The sequence below is a fragment of the Nelumbo nucifera genome, chromosome 3 (genome assembly GCF_055504915.1).
Source record: "Nelumbo nucifera cultivar China Antique chromosome 3, China Antique-T2T, whole genome shotgun sequence".
In the NCBI taxonomy this organism is placed as follows: domain Eukaryota; kingdom Viridiplantae; phylum Streptophyta; class Magnoliopsida; order Proteales; family Nelumbonaceae; genus Nelumbo; species Nelumbo nucifera.
The window spans coordinates 13,065,126-13,087,398 of NC_142651.1; the positions used below are offsets into that span (position 1 = coordinate 13,065,126).

A 22,273-nucleotide genomic window follows, 5' to 3' on the forward strand; every position below is an offset into this window, starting at 1 on the left:
GGTGGTTTGAAAACATTGATAAATATACTAATTACCCTTTTCTGGAGTCTTTGGGCTAATAGCAACAAGCCAGCAATGACAAAATTTATTAAAATCCCATTCTAAAGCATAGTGTTTGAAGATCAACTATTCATTCAAGGACTTGAAGAGAATTGCTTGTTCAACAACATTTTCAATATTCATAGAGTGTGGAAGTATTTTAGACACACTAAGTTCAAAAGAATGGTTAAAAAAAATAATATAAGGGTAGTTTGGGGTTTAAAAAATGCATAAACCTACACATAACGGTCACATGAGCAGACACCCTATACTTAATTCAAGGAATGTTCACAAGGGTAAGATCCAAAATGGCAGAGAGGGAAGTGTTTGTTGCAAAACATAGTTCAGGGGGCTAAAATATCACAACTCTATAGGTACAGGGAGGGTATCTATAAATTAAACCTTAATTTTAATTTTGAAGTGGCATCGATATATGGTATTTGAATTCTCATGTTTTCGGTGTGTTAAAGAATATTTCTTGTATATATGTGTTAAATTTATAAGGAAATATTTCCTATGGTTGAATTCTCATGTTTTCGGTGTATGTAGAGTTTTTAACCACACATATCATATATGGTATTTGAACTTAAATTTTATAATTTAATTAAATCCAAAACAACTATCTGATTTATATAATATTAATGTAACATGTGTAAATAAATATTAATTATATATGAGACATTGTATTTAAATTTATATTTTATGACCCACATCCAAATATACATATGGTTGCCTTTATAATGCGGTGTAAAACCTCATAGATGTATAAATCCATCAATGGAGTTTCACACTGAACGGTTTAAAATCTCTGAACTGTTGAACTTCGAAAAACGTAATTATCAATATAAAACACTACTATAACTGAGGTTTTATATCGATTTACAATATAAAACTCTATCTCATCCAAACCCGGACAAATGTGAATAACTATATCAGCCCCCCACAACGTTCCACAGGACATCCCACCATGTATTAGGAATATCTTCCGATCCGATGATAATACTTGGAATGATGATGTCATCATCCAGAGAGATGTTTCCAATATACAGCCCGGGATGTGCTGTGGGACAGTTTTGTGGGGGCTGATTCGATCTCCCCACATATACAGAATTGACAGATGGTCAATCGTGATTGGCAGGCGATACCGTGCTACAGCTGCTATGAAATTTGAATTGAAATGTGGCCATTGGCCAAGATGCTTGATTGTCTCTCATCCGGATCCAGTGATCATCTTGTCGGATTTCCCTGGTACCTCCTAAGTCCTAACTCTGTAGAAGTGTTCCACAGTGAAGGCATATCGCCAAGTGGCAACACAAACGACACTCTCACAGTAATGAAATGTGGTACACACCGGTACTATTTTTAGATGATATCATGACCTTAGGATTAGCTCAATTAGCATCTTGTTTATTGATTTTGACTCATTAGGTGATCACAGACGTCTGATATACCTACTTATGGTGGGTCCCGTCGAGCATGCCTGCTCTGAGCTCCATGTGTACTCGCTGTTTTTTAATGAGCCCGACAAGTCTGTACGGCAGTCCAGTCCCGGGTTGCAGAGGCCACGTTTTCTCGAGTCATTTTGAAATCCAGTCGACAACAACGGCTACTTCTTATGGCACGACTTCCCATGCACTCCACTCCACTCTACTCTCTTATACGGTGAGAAGACTCGACCCAACTACAAAAGAAAATAGATAATAATAATGAAACTCTGACAGCAAAGTTTTCCCCTCTCAGTCTCACAGTCTCGTGCTTGAACCTTAATTATTGGAGAACTGTAATTACAGTTCCTACCTGCTTTCTCTCCAGATTACAGTCACTGTTCTCTCACTCTTACCTCTGTTTTCCGTCCATTTTCTCTGCCTCTCTCTATACTTTGGTCGAAACACCCAGAGAAATCCAGCTTGAAGAAGCCCTGTTGGTTCGGGAAAGCAAAATGGGTTTTCTGGTTTGGTTTATCTTGGCACTTGCAGCAACAACCCTTTTAAGCACCTGTACTCTTGCTTTGAGCGAAGATGGTAGTGTATCTGTTTCTCATTGTTCTTTTCTCTGTTGATTTCCTGCTCCTCCCCCCCCCCTACTCTCGATTGTTTTTCCTATTTGGTATGCTTGATTTTGTTCTTTGTGTTTTAAGGCAAAACATTGTTGGAAATCAAAGGGGCTTTCAACGACAGTCGGAGTTTCCTAAAAAACTGGAGAGCTTCTGATTTCAACCCATGCAACTGGACCGGTATTTCTTGCCATCCTGATGACCAACGAGTCAGTTCAATGTATGTTTCTGTTTCTTCTATACTTGTTTTTCGTCTTCACTTCTACTCCTTTTTTTTTTATAATTTTTCTTCTGTGTTTGTTTTTCCTCATGATTTCTCATATGGGGTCATTCAGAAACCTACCCTACATGCAACTTGGAGGAATCCTATCACCAAGCATTAGCAAGCTCAGTAGGTTGCGGAGACTGTAAGCCCTCTAAGCCTCTCTTCCAAAGAGAAGAAAAAGAGGAAAGGAAGAGCTGAAGAAGCCTTAATTCTTCTTTTATTATTTTTATTTATTTACTATTCATTCATCTTTTGCTAATCAGGGCACTTCACCAGAACAGCTTACATGGATCAATTCCTACTGAAATTGTTAACTGTACTGAGCTCAGAGCACTGTAAGATAAGAAAGCTCTTCTTGTTTGATTCCATTAACCAAAAAAAAAGTTGCCTTCTCAGTTTCCTCCTTTATTGAATGTTTTACTTGGAACATTCGTGACATAAATTGTTCTGATGTACCATCTACAGATACTTGAGGGCCAATTACCTCCAAGGAAGTATTCCACCAGAACTTGGAAATCTTTCCCATCTCACCATATTGTAAGATAACTAGTTTTCTGTTATTCGAGTTAATGAATTTAGATGAAATTGTCTTGGAGATAATGTTCTTGGTTATATTCTTGCATTAGTTAATGTAAACATATTACTCAATGGAGACATCAATTTGATCTTGTGTCATGGTCCAATATTAATTTATCAAAACATGAATGCAGAGACCTATCTAGCAATTCGCTGAAGGGATCCATACCATCTTCTATTGGCCATCTCACACATTTACGTTTTCTGTAAGTTCAAAGCATGGAACTGGTATCCTGATACTGTTTGGATTATACCGTTTTTATTTCAGTTGTTCACTGGTAGAAGTGTATTAGATAATGTGTCAGAAAAATGTATTTATTGGGCTCTACACATCTCAGGAACTTATCCACCAATTTCTTTTCTGGAGAAATTCCAAATTTTGGAGTACTGGGCACCTTTGGTAAAAAGTCGTAAGTCTTCTATTATCTTCTCCTCCATTTTAAATATGCTTAGATAGCTATGACACTTCCTAAGCATATTGTACGCTAAGTCAAGAAAGGTGATGATCCTAGATGCCTTGGGCTTGGTATTAAGTCATCTGATTTGATCAGTTTTGGTACTTGGAAAATGTCGGGGGCCACTTGTGGATGCATTATACATGCATAACTGTGAATAGTTATTGGATCATCCAATTGATATCTGGTATATGAGTAAAAAAAGGAGCTTTTCAAGTTTCATCTCCCAATCCTCATAAGAAGACCTTAGCCATTTGATCATATGCACGTTCTTTGGACGGCGGGGAAATGAAAGTGCACATAAGGCTCAGTTTGGAAGGAGTGCAAATACAAATATGTACAGTACATAGCCTTGTTTTTGTATTTCTAAACCAGTATTTGCACTATACATATTTGCATTTGCACTGTACATTTACTACAGTGCAAACTGAGCATAAGCTGCAAATGTATACAGATTTTGGATGGCGATAATAAGTTCATTTAGTTTTTTTTTAAGATGCCTAGGTGTCTGACATGGATAAATCCATTGCCATGTGGCAGATCAGAACCACTGATATTGAAACTCATTCTTCAATGTTTGGGCCCAATTAGAGGTTGTTACATCATCCAAACCTCGTTAACTTTTTTGTAAAATTTCAGTAGATAGAAATTCTACTGAAAATTATTGTGGAACATGTGGCTAATTGGGTGGGTGGTTATCTTGTAAATTGGGGGTAGGATTAGGATATTTGGGGCCTGGACTTTCAGATCAATGGTCCTGATCTTCTACATCTGTTTTGGCAATGTTGGACCATTGGTGACTAACCAGTAGGGTACACTCATTTTCCATTGGACAAGTAGGGCTACTGGGCATTTACCATGGTTTTCAGTAGGGGACCCCATTATAAATAATTCATTCTTGTGTGTAATACCCTGTTTTTATTTTTCATCTCTTGCTATGTTTAAGTTCTTTAACATGATTTCCCATTGGATTTATTCTTCCAAGTACCTTCCTTATCCACAGGTTTATTGGAAATTTAGATCTGTGCGGCAAGCAAGTTAAGAAGCCATGTCTAAGTTCATTGGGATTCCCTGCAGTACTACCAAATGCAGATACTGATGAACCACCAGGTAAGATGTAGGTAGCACTAAAATGATGTTTTATTTTCATTCCAAAACCACCTAAAAACAAATGAAGTTATTTAAAGACTAATACTGGTTTTAACCATTGGTGATTGGGTTAGCTGCAGTCCCTACTAAACGATTTCCTCATTTCCTCAATGGAATCCTTATTGGTGCCATGTCTGCAATGGGTCTAGCACTTGTTCTACTACTTGCTTTCCTTTGGATATGTTTACTTTCAAAGAAAGAAAGAGTTGCCAAGAAATATACAGAAGTCAATAAACAAACTGATCAGGATTCAGGTAAGAAATCTGTTTGACATTTCCCTGTTTTCTCTCTTTCCGTCTGCCTATCAATAGCTAATCAATTTCCTACTGGAAGGTACCAAGCTCATCACATTCCATGGGGATCTTCCATATTCCTCCTGTGAACTCATAGAAAAGCTGGAGTCACTTGGTGAAGAAGATGTGCTGGGATCGGGGGGATTTGGCACTGTATACAAGATGGTGATGAATGATGGTAGCATATTTGCTGTTAAAAGGATTGACCATAGGCGTGAAGGATCTGATAAAATTTTTGAGAGAGAGCTCGAGATCTTGGGAAGCATAAAGCATATTAATCTTGTCAATCTACGTGGCTACTGCAGGCTTCCAACTGTAAAGCTTCTCATATATGATTACGTAACCTTGGGCAGCCTAGATCACTTCCTTCATGGTATGTCCATTCTTTTAACTGAATATAATCATGTCTACTTATAACACCAAAAGATTTTGAACCACAAATCAGCATAGTTAGCAAGTACATTGACGTTCAACATTATTAATTCATTTTTCCATGTTGTCTCTAGAGTATAGGCAAGAAAAGCAACCTCTGAACTGGAATTCTCGGTTAAGAATTGCTCTTGGTTCTGCTCGAGGACTGGCATATTTACACCATGACTGTTGTCCACGGATAGTTCATCGTGACATAAAATCCAGTAACATACTCCTGGATGAAAATCTGGAGCCTCATGTTTCTGACTTTGGCCTTGCTGAACTGTTGGTTGATGAGGATGACCATGTCACCACTGTGGTTGCTGGCACTTTTGGTTATTTAGCACCAGGTATGTTGTTAACTTTCATTTAGAATTATTTAACACATTATATCTTCTAGAATCTTGCACAGCCCCCATTTGGGTTCTGTATTTATGTCAACAGGAGAAATCCTATAACAGAATCAAACTCTCCTTATGTCTAGCCTAACCTGGTTGTTATGTTTTGTTTCCTTAAATATATTGCAAATACCAATTCAAAAATCTTATGTTTGCCACCTTTCAATCAGTCTGTTTTGTTTACATCTTATTTGCTATTTGAAAAACAGAATATCTACAGAGTGGACGAGCAACTGAGAAATCAGACGTTTATAGTTTTGGGGTTCTATTATTAGAGCTTGTTACAGGAAAGAGGCCTACTGACGCATCTTTCGTCAAGAGGGGATTAAATATTGTTGGCTGGGTGAGTTCTTAAAACACTGCTTCACTCTATGATTTTTCTTTTTTCTTTGCTCATTTGCTTTCTATAAAGGGGATGCCAAACCAATTCTGTCCCTCCAGAAAAGAGAGACTAGACTTTCTCTGTCTACTTGCATTGCTTTTATCGCATGACCTTATAGTGTAGGATCTTGGAGCCTTTTCCTTTGTTATCTCACTGCATTTGAAGGACAGAGGAGATCTGACTCAAAAGTACCTTGGTCTTTTACAAGTCAAAAAATTTAATATGACATATGTTCTGGTATGTTCAGATGAATACTCTTGTCAGAGAAAGACGATTGGAAGATGTTGTGGATGGAAGGTGCAGTGATGCAGATATGGAGACTGTGGAAGTGGTCCTAGATATTGCCGCAAGATGCACCGATGCAAACCCAGATGCTCGCCCATCTATGAGCGAGGTCTTGCAGATACTAGAAGAGGAGGTCATGTCACCTTGCCCAAGTGAATTTTATGAGTCTCATTCAGATTGCTCTTGAAAGAAAACGTTAGTGGAATATGGGTGTTGTGCATACAACATAAGCTATATACTAGGTTTTGCCCTTCCCATTTTGATGAATTCTAGAGCTTCTTCCCCTTCCTTTGGGGCCTGTATATTTGTCTAGTAATTTATGCTATTAAATCTTGCAATCCAAGGATGATGGCACAACTGAAATTTCTGAAGCTTCCTCTGAGTAGATTGCTGCAGAAAAACTAGAGAAGTCCATGAGAAGGCACTGCCCCACCAATTTCGATTGTGAAAACCACCCAAGAATGTGTCCAAGTTTTCACTCACTACTCTTCCTTCTCCCCCGGAGTGGGGTGGGTGGTTGTGTTGGGTGGGGGGGGGGGGTATTGAAGGGGCAAGAGTCAAGAGAAGTATTGAAGGGGCAAGAGTCAGGAGTAGAAAAAGGACATAAGCTGAAGTAGTAAGAAATGACTTAAGCATATAATTGGGACAAGGCTTAAATGATGACGACTACCATAATAAAAGCACTCAGCTTCAGCAATCACCACCCCTCCAAATACGGAGGTGTGATATCAAACCCACATAATTCCGGGCTCTTTGATGTAAGGTCAATGGACCTCATGTGTATCTTGCTCTGTCCCCACCCCAGCACCCCTTAATTCCCCTCTACTGTGCAATATGTAATACTGATGAGGGGCAAGAGTCAGGAGTAGAAAAAGGACCTAAGCTGAAGTAGTAAGAAATGATTTAAGCATATAGTTGGGACAAGGCTTAAATGATGACGACTACCATAATAAAAGCACTCAGCTTCAGCAATCACCACCCCTCCAAATACGGAGGTGTGATATCAAACCCACATAATTCCGGGCTCTTTGATGTAAGGTCAATGGATCTCATGTGTATCTTGCTCTGTCCCCACCCCAGCACCCCTTAATTCCCCTCTACTGTGCAATATGTAATACTGATGAGGGGCAAGAGTCAGGAGTAGAAAAAGGACCTAAGCTGAAGTAGTAAGAAATGATTTAAGCATATAGTTGGGACAAGGCCTAAATGATGACGACTACCATAATAAAAGCACTCAGCTTCAGCAATCACCACCCCTCCAAATATGGAGGTGTGGTATCAAACCCACATAATTCCGGGCTCTTTGATGTAAGGTCAATGGATCTCATGTGTATCTTGCTCTGTCCCCACTCCAGCACCCTTTAATTCCCCTCTACTGTGCAATATGTATTACTGATGAGAGCTAATTTGGTCCTCCCAAGTAAGTGGCAACGTGGCTCTTAATCAACATCTCAGCACTATGTCAGCAAATCAACTTGACAGGTTAGTTCAGAGCACCTCGCACAGCCTGATCTCGACCTCGGCAAGGGTGAGCTGGCAGAGCCCGTAAGAATGCTGGTGACCTAGACAAGGAGCCAGCTGAGCTGAGGTGAGCTAAGGCAGCCTGCGAGAGTGAGCTCGCTAACCATTCCCGTAACCTCGCTATTGAAGGCACCGGTATCGCGACCGGTAGAACAGCTCGTCGTACCGTGTGCCAAGTTCTACTCAAATGAACTATAACCGCCATGTGAAACTCACAACCGACGCATTAATATGCCCTATATTGCGAAAACAGCTCCATCAGAAGCTCAGGGCCGTTACTAAAGTGCCCTGAGCCCTCCGATGACTATATAAGACATCTAGATCCATCCCATAAAGGTTTGTGCACCAATACTCTCAATCTCCCTCACACTCTCAGAGAATTATCTATTACTGACTTAAGCATTGGAGTGTCCTCCCCGGATAAAAGATACACACACACTCTCACCTTCTTTCCCTTGTAGTACACTTGAACTCGCACATATCAGCATTAGCTCGGCAAGCTTCGGCTCAACTCAGTCCAGCGAGTCTTCACTTTAGAGTCCAAGTCACCTGCCACGAGGGAGCATCCAGATTCTGCGACATCAAACCCACTCAGCTTCAGCAATCACCACCCTCCTGGAGGTGTGGTATCAAACCCCCATAATTCCAGGCTCTTTGATGGTAAGATCAGTGGATCTCATGTGTATCCTGCTCTGTCCCCACCCCTTAATTCCCCTCTACTGTGCAATATGTAATACCAAACTGATTTAGTGTTAATTGTGTATGGTTACGTTATGGGAATCAAAGGTGATGTTCAAGGGTGAAGGGATGGGTCAAGGGAAAGCCATAATGAGCTTAGATATGCTGTCCGTCCTATTACGAACGAATACATTAATTCCATACACATGTATATGGGTCACAATGTTGGAAACAGGGGAAATTTATGGTCTACTTCCCCTCAGAAATTTTTATTGGTTTTCTAAATGGTATCGTCTTAAATCCCTACCTTTGCTATATTACATCCCCTTGAATTGTAAATTGTGATGGATTCTCTCACCTATCACTGTTTTCAACGCTTGTGATTGGTTACATGTCCGTTTACACATGGCGACACAGCATGGCAAGCAGTAGATTCTGATCAAACCCAAATGGCAGTTGGTAGATTCCTTGAAATCGAATGGGTCATTTCATCTCGAACCGTGATTTAATTAAGAGGGTCCAGAGCGAAGAAGAACAATCCAAGTACCACCTCCTACCTCCTGGACGTGGGTTTCATCACATTCTCCACTTGAAGGGAGATGTCTCTGAACTTGAGACTCAATTACAGTGAGTCCGACAGGAAAGCAAAAGCAGTTGGTGGTGGTTCAGTATCGCTTTCATTGTTGTTTAGCCCACATTTCTTCAGCATATCACGCACGGTTGAAGCGCTAAACCTAATTTTGTAGGCGTCTCTTTATGGCGTTTACCATTCATTGATTTTCATTTCACAAGTTATTGTTCAATAACAACTTTGGCACTCTGTTAATTTAGACTCTTTCAGCTCTTAAAATTCAATACTTAGTGATGCCTTCCTCTTTTATTAAAGCATCTTTGTCCCTCTTCATTAAGAATGTGATGTGCCCAACCATACTACAACCCTCTTCATTAAGAATGTGATCACCCATGTAATCCCCCTTCTAACAGAGTGACTAATGGTCTCTCTCTCTCTCTCTGAGTCATTTTTCCATCACCAATCACATCCACCATCTCCCATCTAATCTGAACTCGCCATGTTAAAGAAAAACGTCTTCAATATCAAAGTGACAGTAGCCGTATTTGTTAGTTGCATCTTATATGTCTATGTCTAGGTTTGTTGGGATGGACTGGACAGTAAAAACTCCAATTTTGGGAACGGGATATGCTTTTCACACATGGGCACTGCACACGCACATCCACCGTGTGCATTGAGAACATCTCCCGTAAATAATAATTTATAAGTAGGAAGATGTTTCATGTTTCCCGTGAAACCACAGTCAGAGGTAGAGGGTCCCATACCATTGTGCTTACCTAACGTGTCTACTACATTTGGACCCTATTAATTGACATCTCTCCTCTCCCCAAGATAGTGTGAGTTTAAGCCACGATCACGAAGAAGGAGAATTAATGGCCCAGGCTATCGTTTCAGCAAAGAGTTTGCAAGGAAAAGTGGCCATCATCACTGGTGGTGCAAGCGGCATCGGGAAGGCCACTACACGCCTCTTCGCCGATCATGGCTGCCTCGTCGTCATTGCCGACGTCCAAGACGAACTGGGCCAGCGGGTCGCCGCATCTATTGGCGCAGACAGGTGTATCTATATTCACTGCGACGTCACGGATGAAGATCAAGTCAAGTCCATGGTAGAACGGACGGTTCGAAGCTACGGTCACCTGGACATCATGTTCAGCAACGCTGGTATCTTTAACAACCACCAGGGTATCCTGGACCTTGATTTAACTGCTTATGATCATCTCTTCGCCGTAAACGTCCGGGGAATGGCCGCTTGCGTGAAGCACGCCGCGCAATCCATGGTGGATACAGGTGTCAAGGGGAGCATCGTGTGCACTGCGAGCGTGGTTGCTACCAGCGGAGCCGAGAACTACACCGACTACGTCATGTCGAAACACGCAGTGCTGGGGCTGGTGCGGTCGGCCAGTCGGTATCTTGGTAAGCACGGGATCAGAGTGAACTGTGTGTCCCCGTCGGCGTTGGCAACACCGATGTCGTGCAAGGCGACGGGCATGCACCCAGAGGGAGCAGAGAAGGTGTTCTCGTTGATGACGAGCTTGAAAGGTACAGTGTTGAATGTGAATCATGTGGCCGACGCTGTTCTGTTCCTTGCTTCTGATGCATCTGCATGTGTTACTGGGCATAATCTGGCTGTCGACGGCGGTTACATCCCCCGTTAATCTTTGCCAACCGCACCATGCATGCCAACGTCTCAGATATTTCCTTTGTAATGATTCTCCACTAGCGGAATAACCCGTGCTGAGCACGGGAGTGTGATACTGGACCATGTTTAGTAAATAGTAATGGGAATGGATATGACTGTACTTGCTCTCACTAATGCCCAAATAAATAAGAGTTTTAGAATTTTCTGCCTTGACCTATTAAATTTTAAGTTGAATATTTTGATGGATTAATCAGTTAACAATCGGACACCTTGATTAACCACGACTCCTTCTGGACAGATGCAAGCATCCTGCTATTTTTACGTGCAAAGAAAGATTTTACGGGCGGATACCTTTTCCGGCGGGAAGAAAAGGCCACGTCGTCATGACGAAGGCCTTTTCCGCCTTAGTATATATAATAGATATAAATGGTAGACAACTTGTTTAGTACCAGTAACTACTGTACTGTTTTGGGATATAGGATCTCAACACTTCATTGTATCTTGTTTGGAGGTTTCAGTCTCTCTATGTGACTCTTTCTCTCCCGTGTTCTCTAAAGACTTTAGTTCAGACTTCAGAGATGAAACAGAATGATGACGCAGTAGTAGTTAATTAATTGATTAACGCGCGCAGACTGGTACGAGAAACAAGAGTTTAGTACTTGTTTGGTTTTGTCAATGGAAGCGAAGACTTTTTCGTTTCTTAAGAAAGGTAGCAGCAGACGTGGCAAACCCTTCCGTCAATACAATTAAAATTTTACCCACGTGTATAAAATGACCGCTCGTTGTTCGCTGTCGGTACTCAAAGCTTGACCCCGACGTCGACGAGCGGGAGATTCCATAAATCAATCAGGATCTCAGACAATCTGTGCGACGGCAATTTAACCTCTGAAGAAAGTGACCATCGTCACAGATGGCGCTAGTAGAATCGGCGAGGCCACGGCACGCCTCTTTGCCGATCACGGCTGTCGTATTGGCATGATCGCCGACATCTTGCACGGCAACTTTGAATGGGAACGGACTGGGATTAGGATGAGATCATCGTATATCCAACAACTTCAGTTGATGAACCCCTCCTGCACGGCAACTTCGTACAGTTTTCCCAAATTTCCTTGCTTACAGTAAAACTACACGAATCCAAAACTTGCATGCACTTGCCGTGAAGGTAGAGAGTTGATGCTTCAATGAAAAAAGATGGTAAATTACAGGCACCATACCGAATCTCCTAATGGTAGTAGCGGGAGGTTGAGATTTTTTTAGGGCTTACGGGACTCCGGCCGGTAGAAACAATGTTAACAATAAAGACGCAGAACTACACCCGACAAAATATTGATCCATTCCAATCTAAAAAAACTGGATTAGGGTCTCATATTTAATTACCTAAATGTGAGAATGACTCGACCCGACCCAACCGAGAAAAAACTAGGTTGGGCTGGGTCATAGGTCAACCTGTTGATATGATTGTCAAATCTAATTGGGACTATTTATGCATTGTTAGAAGTTTTCATAAGGTTAATTTCCTTAATTATGACATTTTTTATATAGTTTTTCTTCTTTTTTTTTTAATTTCAGTTATTTTTTTGAGATGACCCAAATTGATCCATGGGTCAACCCTAATCCGAACGTTTAGGGTTAGAATCTAGCATTTGATAATCCAATCCGAAATTCAACCCGACCCAAAATCAACCTGAAGTGTCTTGCCCCAACCCGAACCCGACCCACCCAACCCAATTGCCAGGTCTACTCAAAACCTAAAACAAATAAAAAAAATTAAGCTGGAACCAGGATGAGATTGGATGGAGAAGAAGCTTCATTGACGATGTATTGTTATTCCACCTACGTTCGTATTCTTCTATTTGTTTTTCCTTTGTTACTATCATTTTTACTTCTCTCTTTCTCGCTCTCTCTCTACTATACAGTTGATGAGGTTGGACCGAGTGGCCTATGGCCCTCAATATCATCCTCGACCTATCCATGAATAACCACACAATCAATGGAATATTTGCACTATGTGGACCAACATGTATACACAATCAACCCCTCTTTTCAATTATTATTATTATTATTTATTATTTTTTTATAAAATAAAATATATTTTGATTTATCTCTCTTTTTACTTTTTTAGACTTGTCCACTAGAATAGTTGTTGGTTGAGAAAATGTCTTAACAACAAAGGACAAGTGTCTCATCCCAGTGGAGGCTAATCCCAACTATTTAAAGAGATTTGTGGATAGTTCCTGTCCATTGGAACAAATCCAATAATCATAAAATGGTCTATGAATAAAACCCAAAATAATTAGGAGAGTGTTTGAACTACTGAAAACATTTCTCCCTCTCAACATAACACTCTCTCTTGATTATTAGCAATTCTAATTATATTAGAAAATTGCCTCCACTTTGGACTGTTGAAGAAGTTTGGACCCCGTGTCCAAACTTGGCAAGAGTTCCTGGATTATTACATATATCATCACCAACCTTCAGTGGTATCAGATCCAACTTCAAAGTTCGTTTCGCATCGTGGAGAAGACATATAGAACAACCAGATTTATAAAAAAGAATTTTTCTATCGTTTTCTCTCCAAACCAAGTGTGACCATTCCACTCCCAATTTTTATTCCTTTTCTGAAATATGTGGTTGGGTTGCTCCTGCACTTTGGCCGAACCATTCTAATTGAAATACATATTTACATTATTTGAATCTAAAAATTCAGGGTGCATGCATGTTTGTTTAAACATCAAATACCCTTTTAGTTTTAATAGGCCAAAGCATTGTAAAAGCACCGAGATTTCATACTTGATTGAGTTGTATGCATTACCTTTAAATTTTTCCTTTTCTTTATTTACGAAAACTATTCATTTGAAGATAAAGCAAGTAATCTTTCATTGATTGAGATTTGGTTTTCATAAGCTATTGAAAAGGTATTTATGAGAGTAATTTTAGTGGCTATTCTGATTTTCTTTTATTTTAATAAAATTACTCTCAAAGATAAATCAAAGTGTGATCATCTATCCATTTAAATTTGGACTGTTCTTGGGTGACCTCAAAAATGGTTATTCTTTTTTAATTTGAACGTTTTGGTTGTTTGGGCCAATAAGTACTTGCCGTCATTTAATCTCCTATACTATATTCTACACAAAAATCTTAACGTTTTCTTGTTTCTTCTTTGACCTTCCAAACTAATATAGCTAATTTTGATTATTCATTGGGAATTTAAAAAAAAAAAGACTCTTGAGTTGGGAAAAATTTTGTAAGAATTTATTTTTTCTTTCACTTTTGATTCATATTGAAAAGGGAAAATCTATGATGCAGAAAAGATATGATATGGGAAGAGTTTTGACCAATCAAAACCTACCCATGAATTTTGATAAATAACATCTGATTAGCTACCACATTTATGATTACAGTTGACTGGTCATAAGTTTTTCAGATACGATATATTTTCCATATCATAGTTGAACTCTATTGAAAATTATTACTTCTTTTGGCCACAAAATTTTGTTGCATATTAATCCTCTTTTTACTGATTGAGATTGAATTTTTTTTTTGGTAAGCCTTTAAGTAGCTGTTTATTAGAATGATTTAATGGTTGTTTTAATTTCCTTTTATTTTAGGGAAACCACTATTCTCAACCTTGAGGGAGGTTTTTATATTTCACCCAAAATTAAATTTGATATACAATATCAACTTATATCTTTACCATTTACTTGCACATGCGCTATCTTTTACACTGGTTCTAAACTTGCAATAATAAAAAGGGGTTTTTACCATTCAATCCACCTCTGAAATACTATCTCCACCATACAGTTCAGGGTAGGTGCCAGCTCGGAATTGATGCCAATTCACGGGTGGGTATGAGTGTTATAGGTGGAGCTGTTTATAAATTTGAATTGTTGTAGGTCTGCAGTTCAAATTAGAGTTCTGAGGTGGAGTGCAATGCAAAAATCCCTAATAAAAATTGGTATTAAGAAACTTTTAATGTGGACATTTATGAGGCTGCTTTTGTTGGTTTCACCTTCTCTCTCTCAATTGAATAATAATGGGGATTTGCATTTATTTTGTCTTTTCTTTTCAATGCCAAATTGTTGAACCCCAACCCTACAAATCTATATCTTTACTGCTTTCTTTCTTTCTTTCTCAGAAAATGGTGCTGCTGATGTGTGGGTTTGAATGTAGCCGTGGGGACCAAAATGAACTAGGACCAAGATACAAGGTACTAATCGGGAATTTTCACTTTGTTTTTTCTTGTTTTGGCTTTGTATGTAGCCGTGGGGACCACCCACCCTTGACTATCCGCTTGCTTTCTCTTTGATAAGTTGACACAAAGGACACGAAACTAGATAACATTTGTTTTTTCTTAGCAAATTAAAAAAGAGATGCTTAAAAGAAAGGGTTAAGTACTCTTCAATCGAATGCAGAATTCTGAATGAGTCTCCCATAATCTACTAGTAACCCCTATAAACCGTATCCTACCGATAAATTTGGCATTAATTCACGGTCAGAATTCATCCTCCTGTACGGTGGGGTTACAAAATTCTGACCTAGACTAATCAATCATTCTCCCAAGAATACTCATTGGGCTAAAAGAAATCACCATACTTTACAAGTCACTAAAGCAACTTTCCTGCTATTGTGGACGAATAGGTGTACACTTGATAACTTTGGGGTGGCATTACCAGATCTTCCAAGTAATTGAATTTTGAAGGCGGATGAATGAGTCGACTCCGCTGGAAAGTTTTTGTGTTTTCAAAGAATTCAGATTAGCTGAATGCGATAACTCATCAGGCTGTCGAACCAATGGTGATGTTTTTTGTGTTATTTGTGATTGGCATCATTATTAACTACCTTTGTCAAGATTGGTGATGACAGGAATCAAATCCATGTCTATATACCATCTGAGCCACCTCCGTTGAGATAAAATACATGAAACTTATAATGAGAAATTAAACGATTGTGAGTTTCATATCTTTACTGAGAGGACTAGCTGAATGCATTGTCTGTTCCGTAGGTTATGAAATCAATAAAACTTTTTATGCTAATATTAAAATACATAGGGCCCACAACCTTCCAACTTATTATTATGGGCCTCATGTGTTCTATCACTGATGTATAACATTATCATTGGTTCGATAACCTACTACACAGCCAATGCATTCATCAGCTAACCCGAATTATTCTAAACGTCCTTAACACTAAACTGTTGCATAGTAGCCAATAGCCATTGAAACTGTTTGAGTGTGAGAAGTGAGAATGCATGGCTTTACCTCGGGTTTAATTCATTTCTATTATTATGGTATTTCTTGAATTTTATGTTTAAACCCTAAAACTAAACTCTTAACCCCTTTAATCCTAAAACCTTAGCCCTTGAAATTTGTATAAATTACATGTGGTTGGATGCATGTCCTCCGACCAGATAGGAAATCAATATTTTCTTATTTACCTCAACTCTTGGGTGATGCTGATTGCATCAGAGTTAAATTTCAGGGAAGTGCTAGTATACATTTTAAAGGAGATGTAGCATATGAAACTTTATGATATGAGAAAAGTGTGACAACATATTGGTATGCATTCCCCATTATGACACTGGATTCTACAAACTTAGAAGTTGTGGTTTCTCACTTGTTCTATGAAAGACAGTGATTTCTACATGATAATAATACCTTTTATTTATGGTTTTTAAAGTTGGATCAAACTGGATGGTCAGACCAGAAATACTGGGAATCCATCATCTGATCAGTTCCATTTTACTCAAAACTATTTTTTGGCCAAAAACCATTGATTTGGTCAGTGAACCACTGATTTGGGTAGTCGAATCATTGATCCAGACAATGATTTTTTGCCATTTTTTTGTTTTTTAATTTTTCTGTCAAAGCAGGTTGTCTGTTCAGACCGGACAGTTAGACCATTCGACATGGGTACCAAACCCTAGAACAGTTCTCTATCCGATCCGATTTTAAAAACCTTGCCTTTTTTAAGTTTTCTCTTTTATGGGCATTTCCAGTTTGAGTGTTTTGATGTAATGCCCAGTGGGCCAGTGGCATCTATGTTTGAAATTACCATAATAAATAATTGTGGATCATATTATGTGTCAAAATACTTTTATTTTCCCCATTTCCAATACTCTAAATCAATTAGAAACCTTGAGACCTAACTCACTACAAACACTAGTTTAGAAAGATTATAAATATAAATATGTACAATGTAAAATCTTGTATTTTGTATATATTTACACTGTATATTTATATTTTTACTCTTTCCGAACTGAGCGTAAGAATTTGGGATTTGTATCTTCCTCATTCTTTCTATTACATGGTTGCACTTTTAAAACATAAATGTGATTAAGCACGCAATTCAGACATCCGATTTGAAAATTTTATAATACATTGGATCATAGGCCATGCCCAATTTTAAGAAAATCTCAACCCGAACCCAAACAAGTTGCACCCCTACATCTTATTTGGGCTTAAAAATGGTTTTTGCCATCTTTCCAAACCAAGTAATTAAAGCTTTAGCTATTCTTGTTTTCCACAGCTATAGCTCAATAGTTAAAATATTATACGAAGGGACCTAACTAAATGCCAAAACAGAAAAGCAAGGAGATAGCTGATGGCTCCCAAATCCCTACAGATACAGACATGCAATCTCATCATCAAAAAGGAAAAAAAAAACCAATTTTAAGTTGGTAAATGACATAAAAATAAGAGCAGGTTACAAGAAAATGAAACACTCTCAAGAGTTTAGGTAGGGGGTGCAAATGGACCGGATCGTGATCTGATCTGATTCGAGATCCAATCTTATTTTGCCAAATTTGAATCTTTCAGTTTGAATTTTCAGATAGGATTGGATCTGATAATAAGATTCAATTAGAATTTAGATTAGATTTAGATCACTCCCTATCTGATCTGAGAATATCCGATTCGATGTATATGTTATTTATTTATATAAATATAATACATACACAAGGTTGTAAATATCAACACTGGCCAATACGCCAGGCGTATCAGCCTTTATCAGTACAGTTTTTTTTTTAAGTTTTATTTATTTTTTTCGAATCCGATGCCATCTGTTTTCATCCCTAAGTTTAAATCCCTGTTTCATCATCAAACACAACTCGAAATAAAAGTAGAGATGGGCGATATTAATTTCTATATTTGTAAAGTTGATTTCTTGCTTTTGTAAAGCATCAACATTCAACAGATGGATTCTCCTCTTAATAATTAATTTCTCGCGCTCCACCCAATCACCCCTTAATTGCTCAGAGTGGTGCAAACGTAAATGTGCTTAGGAAACTTTGACACAGACAGTGCACCATAAAGTCTACGCCATTGTCGTTGTCGAAGAAGAAAGCTGCCATTAATGTCTAAATCCAGTTGACTTTGAATTTTCAGTTAATTAATTTGTATTAGCCATCATCATCATCACCATCAATGAATAGCCATTAGCCAGCCTCTTCTTTAATCAATTGGAATACATCACGATCACTTAATTATTTACAGTAAATATATGACGATCAAAAGTTATATACGACAAATATTGCGGATCATATATGTTTGGACATAACAAAAAGTAAAAGCAATAAACAATACAAATACCATCAACTGTTTAACCCCACATTTTCTATATGGATGAAAGCGTGACTACATATGCGTACAGAGGAAGAATCAATTCAACCTCCTTAATATAATCAGTTGATAATATGTCCAAAAGTAATTTGATTGATTTTGGACTCGTTTCAAATTATTCATACTTGGTTTTGAAATGAGAAGAATATTTATTTATGAAGCAACAAATTGTCATTAAGCAAAGTAAGCAAGTTCCAAGGGACAAATCCGCTAAGGATGTCTGGACATCTGGTGCTAATTAATCAATAGAAAAAGAAACATTTCTATTAGGGAAAAGTTATCGTTAGGGACAAAAGAGTCTCACTCCATCTCCTAATTAAAATGATGTAGACAGATAGATGGTTGGATGCAGATGAAACTTGAATGTTTTTTTCTCTTTTCAAATCCAAAGATTAACTTGTGGATATGTTCATAGAACCAACAAAAGCAAACCAAAAGAAAGAGGAAAAAAAAAACATTTGCAAGTTGAAGAATATTTTCTTAAATTAAACATTTCAAAGTTTGACTTTGATTAATCTTCTGTGATCCATATAGTTGAGTGCCCACTTGTTTCCAAGAGAAATCTAGTCAGGCGTACTCGGATGAGTATTCTTGTGAACTGAGAAGATGGGGGTATCACAAAAAGTTCCTATACCATTTTCACATTTTAGAAGCAAACAGTTGCTTTTCTTTGTTTTCATCCACTTAGCTAAGTGCTGTTTGGTACTGTTGGTGTTTCAAGTATAAACGCCACCACATCAGTGACATATAGGCATTTTGAGTTCAATGGTCAATTTTTTCTTTGTTTTTATCCATTTAGCTAGGTGTTGTTTTGGTACTGTTGGCACTGTCGATTTTATGCTTAGTTCAAGGTGTTTTGAGTTGAAAGAGATCACATTTCCTATGACTGCGGTTGTAGAAAAATTCAGAGACCCCTCAATAAGAAGTGAACAGGCCAGTATTTGAAAGAAAAAAACAAAATATTACATCAACTGGTGTTTGGTTTAAACCAGTGAGTGTGTGTGTTCACATGTCATAGGGGCATAAATATGACCACTGTCCCAGAAAATCTTTTGGGCTAGGGGTGTCTCAAGATCCTACTTAGGCTCAGTTTGGAAGGAGTGCAAATACAAATATGTACAGTACAAATACACACAATGGTGTATGACTTACGTACCAAACTCAACCTCAAGGTTGGTTAATTTTAAGAATTAATCTGGTAGAGAACTCTTCCTTGTTGAGATTATCTAATTAACAGACAAGATCAAATCCACTAGTTTCTTTGGAAGCTATGGAACAAACAGAAATTTACATTCATCAAATAAAAAGCTTCCTGATGAGCTCATAAAGTGTAGCCCGGACAGAGGAAAAAAAAATTACAGAAAGAGACAAAAGCAAACCATCTGCAACAATGAACAAAACCCACCGGCCACCCCCAACCACCACATCTGGTTTGGGATGCCATTAATTGTTTTATTGCTTGTATTTTAAACCAAAAGAGAGAGATAAATACATATACATACACCCATTAAAACTCAGACCAAAACCAAAGGGCCTGATCCTCGCCCAGGAGTCCGTAGTTACAAGAATGTCCAGCCGGACCGGAGTAAACAGCATCTTCGAGCTTTGACAAGTTATACATAGCCGGAAACAAGCTCTTACTCATATCATCTTCTTCATCCTGCGAGAGATCCGAGTGATCGGGTTCGAATACATGGGACGAATCAACAGGCTCCAGGAGGGAAGAGTAGTTGCCTGCATTGGCATAATTTGGGCTTTCAGAACCAAAGACATCGCTGTTGGCTGAGCTAATATCTTCCTGTTTACAGACCACAATTGGCACCTCAGATTCCCTCTCTTCAGAAGTCGTATTCGGAATGGCTTTCTGTGGCTGGGGATTGGGAGGGTTTTTCGGATCAGATGTTTCTGAGCTTCCCCTCTCTTTCTCTTTCAGGAGGAACCTGTCTTTGAGGAGAAGAACCTGTTGAAGAGATCTTCAACTGTTAGGGACTTTCCAAAGCTTATTCCTTGTGTAAAGAGAATTGCCTACCTCAGTTTTCAGTTTTTCCTTCTCTTTTACGAGGTTATCATAGTTAACCTTGAGGCTGTTGTAGCTAGCTTTAAGACCTTCGTAGTCCTTCTCCAGTTGCTTTGTCTTCCACCTGGCCCGGCGGTTCTGAAACCATATTGCCACCTGCCGAGGCTGCAAGCCAAGCTCTTTCGCGAGTTGAACTTTTCTTTCTGGTTCAAGCTTATTCTCCACCTCAAAATTCCTCTCGAGGAATTGGACTTGCTCAGCTGTAAGTCGCCTCTTCTTCTCAGGTTGATGAAAGCAATCATCCAAGTCCTCATCACCATTTTCTTCTTGCTCAGGTGGTTGGAAGAAGAAAGACCTTTCTGGTGTATTTCCTCTGTCTACTCCAAAGCTAACCATGGAACTCCTCGAACCTGGGCCGGCCAGATATTCAAAATAATGATGATACTAAAAACAAAAAGGATATCAACCAACCATTAAAGTTGTAAACTAAATTGCAGAAGTTCCACTCAAACAAGCAGCAATATCCCACAAGAATCGGTGAGTTTAACCATTCATGGTACTTGCTTTAAATGCATTAATAAAATTGGTTTTCTTCTTTTTATTTTATATCTCTTTTAGCTCAACTTTTTCTCAATTGTATACCTAGTTTATTAAACTAGATTAAACAGCTGCCCAGAAAAATCAGTAGAAAGTAAATGAAGTCTAACAGGTTGATCGAGTAAACAATAACCTTAACCTTGAGACTAGATTATGAATTGTTATGCGACCCATCACCCACGTTCTAATAAAACATTTAAAACCATCCATTAATGGAGCAGCGCAAAAAGGAGCCCAAGGCAGAACCAACCAAGTTATTTGATAAGGAAATGCATCAATCAAAATACAAAACATAAAAAGAAACAGACATATAGAAGGGAAAAACATGAGTATCTCCAAAGAAACATAAAACATCATCAACGACAGTAAAATTAATAAATTCCCACTAAAAAAGGAGAATAGAGGAAAATAGGTCCTCCCTGTACAGTCTATTGAGAGAAATGATCAGCTCAAACAATATGATGAAAACTGCTAAATCTCAAAGCAATAAGGAGAAGATCAACAGCCAAGAAAACCCGGAACAAACGACACTAGAAAATTGAAACAGAAGAAAGACAGAGCTAGGAAATGGAGATAAGATTAATACCATGGAAAGTAGTAGGAGAAGAGCTGGAAATGAGCAGAGCCTCTGAAGAGCGAGGAATCCCTTCGTTTCGAAGTATAACGGTCATATTGGAACCGTTATAGTTATAGACCCTCCTACCCGCCTCCATTGTTTCCGGCCTTGCTTGTTCTCGAATTCCTGGAAAATTCAAACGGACATGCCTTCTTACGAGGATCTGGTGGCCATGAGTTCCCAGTTGATCTAAATCTTGTGACGGAAGAAGCTCGTGATGATGATCACGGTGATATGAAAAGTATGAGAGCAGCGGCAACTCACACCCATCACTCAGAAGAAAAACAGAACGTTAGAAAATTTATCAGCGCTGCTCAGAGGGGACTCGAAAACCTTCCGGTAAGTTCTGACGGGAAGCGTTTTGGCAGAGAGAGAGAGAGTTTTTTCTCCGGCTTGGGGGGCTTCCATTCCATATTCTCCATCGGGTGTGCTTATAATAAACTTTTAGGCTTTTAGCCGGAGGAGGTCTAAGTGTCTAACCGTCTAAGTGGGCATGATGGATATGAATTTACTGAAATGACCCCCAACAAGTGAAATATCTGGTCCGTTCAGTAGAGAATAAAAGAAACGAAATAAAATGCATCCGGTGGAGACGAGACAAGGTGATTACCGACTACAGCCCAAAATTTAGGGCTCGTTTGATCTCGGTTTGAATTGGAATCTTTTATAGTGTGTTTGGTTCATATAAAAATTGGAATCAAAATTAGAATAA

General features: G+C 38.8%; 2 protein-coding genes and 1 pseudogene across 4 annotated transcripts; 2 read left to right on the forward strand and 1 right to left on the reverse strand.

The window, feature by feature from the left end:
• The first annotated feature begins 1,720 nt into the window (after positions 1-1,720).
• Positions 1,721-6,649, forward strand: LOC104596669 (LRR receptor-like serine/threonine-protein kinase FEI 1). Of its 2 annotated transcripts, none has more exons than XM_010257923.3 (13): positions 1,721-2,060; positions 2,177-2,312; positions 2,428-2,499; positions 2,621-2,692; positions 2,823-2,894; positions 3,068-3,139; positions 3,272-3,343; positions 4,392-4,498; positions 4,612-4,791; positions 4,871-5,203; positions 5,337-5,591; positions 5,849-5,982; positions 6,269-6,649. In XM_010257923.3, the coding sequence occupies exons 1-13, from the start codon at positions 1,979-1,981 to the stop codon at positions 6,491-6,493; spliced, it is 1,812 nt and encodes a 603-aa protein (XP_010256225.1). In that variant the 5' UTR covers positions 1,721-1,978; the 3' UTR covers positions 6,494-6,649. The 2 variants fall into 2 exon arrangements, with proteins under 2 accessions (XP_010256225.1, XP_010256230.1); XM_010257928.3 differs by having other exon boundaries at positions 4,618-4,791.
• Positions 6,650-9,887: 3,238 nt separating this feature from the next.
• Positions 9,888-10,915, forward strand: LOC104596677 (short-chain dehydrogenase reductase 3b pseudogene; annotated as a pseudogene).
• Positions 10,916-19,604: 8,689 nt separating this feature from the next.
• Positions 19,605-22,024, reverse strand: LOC104596681 (uncharacterized). Of its 2 annotated transcripts, none has more exons than XM_088899707.1 (3): positions 21,532-22,024; positions 20,361-20,792; positions 19,605-20,291 (listed from the first exon to the last, which is right to left on the reverse strand). In XM_088899707.1, exons 1-3 carry the CDS (start codon positions 21,532-21,534, stop codon positions 19,839-19,841), a joined length of 888 nt encoding a protein of 295 aa, XP_088755833.1. In that variant the 5' UTR covers positions 21,535-22,024; the 3' UTR covers positions 19,605-19,838. The 2 variants fall into 2 exon arrangements, with proteins under 2 accessions (XP_088755833.1, XP_010256239.1); XM_010257937.3 differs by having other exon boundaries at positions 20,361-20,758; positions 21,532-22,021.
• Positions 22,025-22,273: the final 249 nt, after the last annotated feature.

What these genes read in the sequence shown, in the direction of transcription:
- LOC104596669 (XM_010257923.3), top strand. Translation starts at nt 1,979, where the DNA reads ATGGGTTTTCTGGTTTGGTTTATCTTGGCACTTGCAGCAACAACCCTT. An exon ending in TCTTGCTTTGAGCGAAGATG is followed by an intron (nt 2,061 to 2,176) that starts GTAGTGTATCTG and finishes TTGTGTTTTAAG; the next exon opens with GCAAAACATTGTTGGAAATC. An exon ending in GGCACCTTTGGTAAAAAGTC is followed by an intron (nt 3,344 to 4,391) that starts GTAAGTCTTCTA and finishes CCTTATCCACAG; the next exon opens with GTTTATTGGAAATTTAGATC.
- LOC104596681 (XM_010257937.3), bottom strand. Translation starts at nt 21,658, where the DNA reads ATGGAGGCGGGTAGGAGGGTCTATAACTATAACGGTTCCAATATGACC. An exon ending in TTCTCCTACTACTTTCCATG is followed by an intron (nt 20,759 to 21,531) that starts GTATTAATCTTA and finishes TGGCCGGCCCAG; the next exon opens with GTTCGAGGAGTTCCATGGTT. An exon ending in AGGAAAAACTGAAAACTGAG is followed by an intron (nt 20,292 to 20,360) that starts GTAGGCAATTCT and finishes TCTCTTCAACAG; the next exon opens with GTTCTTCTCCTCAAAGACAG.